Here is a 5,571-nt window from a genome sequence, read left to right on the forward strand (position 1 = left end):
AAAGTTCCTTGCAAGGAATGTAATATGTTTTACTTAGGCCAGACAGGTAAAGATCTTGCAACTAGAATTAAACAACACAAATACAGTGTTAGGATAGGCCAGGAATCCAATGCTCTGTTTGTTCATTTGAGGGATAACAAGCATTGCATTGACTGGGATAATGCCTGCTCAATATTACCATGTAATTCAATTGATAGTAGGAACATCATAGAATCTAGTCTTATTAAACATACCGAAGCATTCAACATGAATTTGAGTAACGGCATGTACAAGCTGGACAATTTTGTAATTAAGAAGATTTGTGATCAGGTGAGAAGGCCGGGTCACTTGACCATCTGACCTGACCACCAACCGTTGTGTGCTATTTAAAGATTAGTAGGGTCATTACCTAATACCTGACCATTGTGGACCTGGTCTCACCCTCCTCTGTATATATACACCTTGATTTGTATTACTCTCTCTAGTCTGTACTCACCCCTGAAGATGTGAATTACACGAAAGCGCTTGGGAACTTCGTGTTTTCTTCTTTCCTTGTGGTTATCAGCATATACCTAGATCACGCGCACCTACAGTGATTTACTTGCATATATATATATATATATATATATATATATATATATATATATATATATATATATATATATATATATATATATATATATATATATATATATATATATATATATATATATATATATATATATATATATAGGGATTCTTCTTTTTCTTTTATTCAGGAACATTTCTTGTGTTTAGAAGAGGTAACCGCTAATGCCCGTCAGTTGTTTTCCTCCCCTGATCCAACTCTCTTGCCCAAGACCCCTCTGGGCAAGAAGAAATCTCGACTGAAGAAACCTCATCACTCATCAATTGCAGGCGAGATTTTTTATGGGAATCCTTGGGAATTGTCTCAGGTTTTTAATAAATTATGGTTTATTTAATTTACATTTATACAATTCAAAAACTGATACAGTAGGTTCAGTGAAAAAAATATTCAAGATGGAAAGTACAGTACTGTACAGTAGAACCTTGTTATTTTCAACTCGGCTAATACAGATTTTGCCTAATTCAAACTTTTCTCAAGCATGAACAGATAATTTCTACTTCGAACCAATTGCCTATGTTCAATTTATATCATCCTGATTTGAACCTAACCAAATTAAGGCCAAAATTCCAGCTGTAAAAATCTGTTGTTGATCAATCCAAGTACAGTCCTATTAGCTTTGCAAATTAATGATGAGTTCAAATGAGGAAAATTCAGAGGAAAATATAAATCTCTAAGCACAACAGGCAAACTGAAAAATATTTAAGAACTTGAGCAATAAAACCAATAAACACCACAGTTGTTACATGCATTTTGATCCATGTCTTGCTTACCGTACCCCTAGATCTCACTCCCAGGCCGGGGGGGGTGTAACTGTTCCCCACTTGTGAGCTACAGTATATATTATGTTATGGGTATTTTTCAGCTTGCTGTTATCCCACATTTAGCAATAATTTTACTCGAACGTTAGGTTTTCAAGATGAGGGATACAGTGAGTTCTGCTATAACGCGTGTTTTGACAACGCGAATTGGCTCTAACGCGATTTATGAATAGAGGAACGATATTTGTATAACTCGAACGCTTGTTTGCTGTAACACGATTTTGCTTACTATTTCTCCAATTTTGTGGCATTAACTGTGAATATGGTAAAGAAGAATATCTCCAAGAAGTGTTCTGGTGATCGCATTCCCGGTGATGATCGTAAAAGAAAGGCTATAACACTTGAAGAGAAGCTCGATGTTATCAACCTCAAAATCACCCTTCTCCCCCATCAAGTTATATTCATATTTTTTCAAGGTAAAGTGTTACATTTACTGTATGATTTCATTATTAGATATGAATGTAACATTTATTTAGACTGTGCTATCCTTTGTGTTAGGCTAACTACTAAATTTTTTTCGATTTCGAGTAGTAATCTGCACCTAACCCTATTTTCTCCATAAGCCCTGTTATTTCTATTACACGAATTTCTATAACACGATGTTTTACAAGAACACAACTATCGCGTTATAGCAGAACTGACTGTACATGTATTTAAATTTTATGTAATACAGTACTGTAGTAAGTAGTAAAATCCCCTCCTTCCCTCCTATTTTTAAATTTATGGCATTCCAAACCCCCGTCTCCCCCATTAGTTTGAAATAAAGGGATTATACTCATATTTACAAATATGATCCCATTACAGTATAGTCATAATAAAAATTCAGATCAACTTACGAACTTTCCCAGGTACAATACTGTACTAATGAATACTGTACTGTACTTTGTTCAGCATTATGACTCCACATATTATTTACGGGCTATAATTTGTTATGATTTTATAAGTACCGGTAGGGATGGGTTTTATTTATATTTTATTGTGAATTTTTTATTTATTGGGAGAAGGGGGGGAATTAGCCCACCAGGGCACAGGTCAATGACCCACATCAGGGCCTGGGGGCGAAAATATAATAATAATAAAAAATTAGAAAAAATAAAAATGTGTATGATATACAGTAATACTGATTATAATGATATAATAAATGACAATAGAAAAAAGAAAGGAAAAAAAAGTTCAAGAGTGAGAAACAATATATGTATGCTGTGTTGTCAAAGTAAGAGAAACAATTGAGACCCTGCAATTGTGTGTAAATGAGGCAGAAAGTCAGTTCAGCAACCTGGGACTTGGTCACAATTTTTGTGGTGCCATATGGCAGCAGAGTCTACCATTAGACAATACTTATGCTGCCAATATCTTCCCAGGTGGTAGTACCTCCATGTTTGGTAGCTGCCTACTACCCATGGTTCTGGGTTCCCAATAAATTTATTTATGAACATGATCTAGGAATGTAACTTGGAATACTGTACTGTACTGTATGTCTTTCCATAGTGTTTGCTGTTTTTATTATTATCATCTTGTATTCCACCTGCATCCCCGCAGAAGATGAAGTATTTTCATCATCCAAGAGGTTGTCCACTTGTAACACAGGAAGCAACATCAATAATCAAAGCCCTCTTGAAACACCCCCAAGGAGGGGCAGAGCTGCATCTCGGGTAATTATCCAAATTGTTACAGGAATAATTGTACTGTAATGATTTTTTTGTTTGTTCTGTTTAGCCATTTCCTGTTGCTGAATACACTGGTCTTGAAAGTATTCTCTGTTAACATCCCTCCTATGAAGTTTTTGTATGTGGAACAATTATTCAAGTGCTTTGTATTTTGTTCCTTCATATTTTTCTCCTCGCTGCAATTTGTATCTCATTAGTAAGGAAGAAATGATAAATAGTTTCTTATTAGTTATCATGTTGGGTACATAATACTGTACACTTGACGCATATTAGCAATGTAAATTTGTGATAAATTTCAAAGAATAATACTGTATTTTCTATAGCCATAACTTGGATTATTTTACTATTTCTGACAGCTCGCTCACGAGAAAATGAAAAGGGTACCTATGACAACAAAAAAGACAAGAGGAACATGTCAGGTTATTTTCAAGGGAGACTCCTTTGAAAGCAGCTCCAGGTATTTATGGACCATTGACACCTTACTTGCCATTTTATAATAACTCAAGTGAATGTTTTATAGGAACTCCATTGGTGTGGCCATGTGGGTGAGAGTAGATGTGGGGTTAAAGTTGTTTGATTAGCTTAGATCAGAGGGCAGACAGAGCCTAAATTGAATATGCAAAATGCCTAGGCAACATTTTCAGTGGTAGCTGTTTTAAGCAAAGTAATTGTCTCAGGTATATGAACTCTAAAGTGACAGATCTTGTAACTACCATATCCATATTAACGTACTGTGGTAAACTTGTGGAATTTGGCCAACCATGTGATGTTAAAATACTTCAGAAAATATATATTTATGTACCTGTAGTCTATGTAATTTACTGATTTATGCCTTTTTTTCAGTTATAAAGAAGTAGTAAAAGGAGCAGACTCTGGTCATGGGGAAAATTGTGAGTCTCATTTTGAAGAGATGGAATATGAATCAACTGTTGATCCTTGTGAATCAGCTGTTAATCCTTTAGCACTAGACACACCAAGTAAGAAGAATGATGGTGTAAAATGTCTAAGTGTTAAAGTCAGTCTTGAAAGATTATCTCATTTACACACATCTCAAGAAGTAGATAGTTCAAAAGATACAACACAAGTTACTGTTACAAATGCATATCAGGAGGAAGGTGTAGGTTGTATTAGTGAAACAACTTGTTCATACTCTAACCTCAGGTTAGAAGACAGCGACGATAACAAAAGCACCAGAATAAAGGAACTGGATGTTCAGAGATCAGGGAATGAGATGTGTAAAGGCAAAGAAAAAGAAGAGCCTTTATCTCCCAATAATTGTACTGAAAATGCATGTACAAAATGTGAGAATTATGACGAGTGTAATTCTCAATCCAGAACCCCTGAAGAAGTTAGGATTTTGCCAGAGCAAACAGAAAAACTTGTTACAACCAATACCAAGTGGTCGAACCACTCGAACAAAACAAAAGGAATTGCAGTTATCAACACGAGGAGATATAACAGATAATATGGTAAGCACAGCAGATCAGCCTCATCCCATTCCCAAACCAAGATTAACTCGTACAAAGCAAAAGGAGGTCTTACCATTGCTCGATACAATTGATGAATCAGAAGGTCAGTTGTTACCACCCATGGACTTTCCAAAACCAAGAATGACTCGCACAAAGACTAAGGCAAAAGAACAGACTAACAAATTTGAAAATGTGGAATATGATTCACAGTCTTCAGTAGAGGAGGGGTATAATACCCATGAGAAAGCTGTTGCACAGCCATCTGAGGAAATCCCAATGTCTCGTTCTACTCGTACAAAGAAAAAGGTGATAGAGGTAATTTCCTTAACTGACACTCCAGTCAAGAATGACATTAATAAATCAGTAGACAATGAATCACAAAAACCAAGGACAACAAGAACAAAGAAACGAATGTTTGACGAGTTAGGTGTAGATCAGCCTACTAGATCTACAAGGACAAAGTGTAAGAAAATGGAAGAACAACCTGAAAAAGAATCTGTGGCTTCAGAAAAACTTGGTCTATGTTTATTTCTTACTGAACCTGAAGATGAGAAAGACGGCAAATCATCTCAGGTTGTACAGAAATCACCACTTGTTAGGTCTGTTCCATCAGTAACATCTATGAAGCCATCACAATCAGCGACCTCCTATACCTCTGAGAATACTGTAATGGCTGCTACATCTACTCAGAACACAGAAATTGGGCCGGTTCGCCGGATAATCGATCTAAGGTGCGCCAGTTGCCAGCTTTATTATTAAGCCCTTGTCCATCGTCGTCAACTGTCCAAGTTGTAACTCCAGGTAGTCCAGTACACACTAGTTTTAAGCGTGCTTGCTGTACACCAAATTCAGACAAGGACTCTCCAATGTCTTCTACTGTACGCCAGAAGGGGACACGCGCGATGACCCCTGTAAAACATTCTCCACGAACATTTGCTGGGTGAGTGATGCTCTTGAGGTGTAATAGGTGGAGAATAGTAATATACAGTATAATGATTGTAAAATGTGCA

The 5,571-nt window shown here is 36.3% G+C and overlaps 1 protein-coding gene across 1 annotated transcript; it reads left to right on the forward strand.

The window, feature by feature from the left end:
• The first annotated feature begins 726 nt into the window (after nt 1–726).
• Nucleotides 727–5,015, forward strand: LOC121878590. The gene is made up of 4 exons (XM_042384928.1): nt 727–876; nt 2,965–3,077; nt 3,449–3,549; nt 3,936–5,015. Exons 3-4 carry the CDS (start codon nt 3,464–3,466, stop codon nt 4,555–4,557), a joined length of 708 nt encoding a protein of 235 aa, XP_042240862.1. The 5' UTR covers nt 727–876; nt 2,965–3,077; nt 3,449–3,463; the 3' UTR covers nt 4,558–5,015.
• Nucleotides 5,016–5,571: the final 556 nt, after the last annotated feature.

This window comes from Homarus americanus, unplaced genomic scaffold (genome assembly GCF_018991925.1).
Source record: "Homarus americanus isolate GMGI-L3 unplaced genomic scaffold, GMGI_Hamer_2.0 scaffold55350, whole genome shotgun sequence".
Taxonomy (NCBI): domain Eukaryota; kingdom Metazoa; phylum Arthropoda; class Malacostraca; order Decapoda; family Nephropidae; genus Homarus; species Homarus americanus.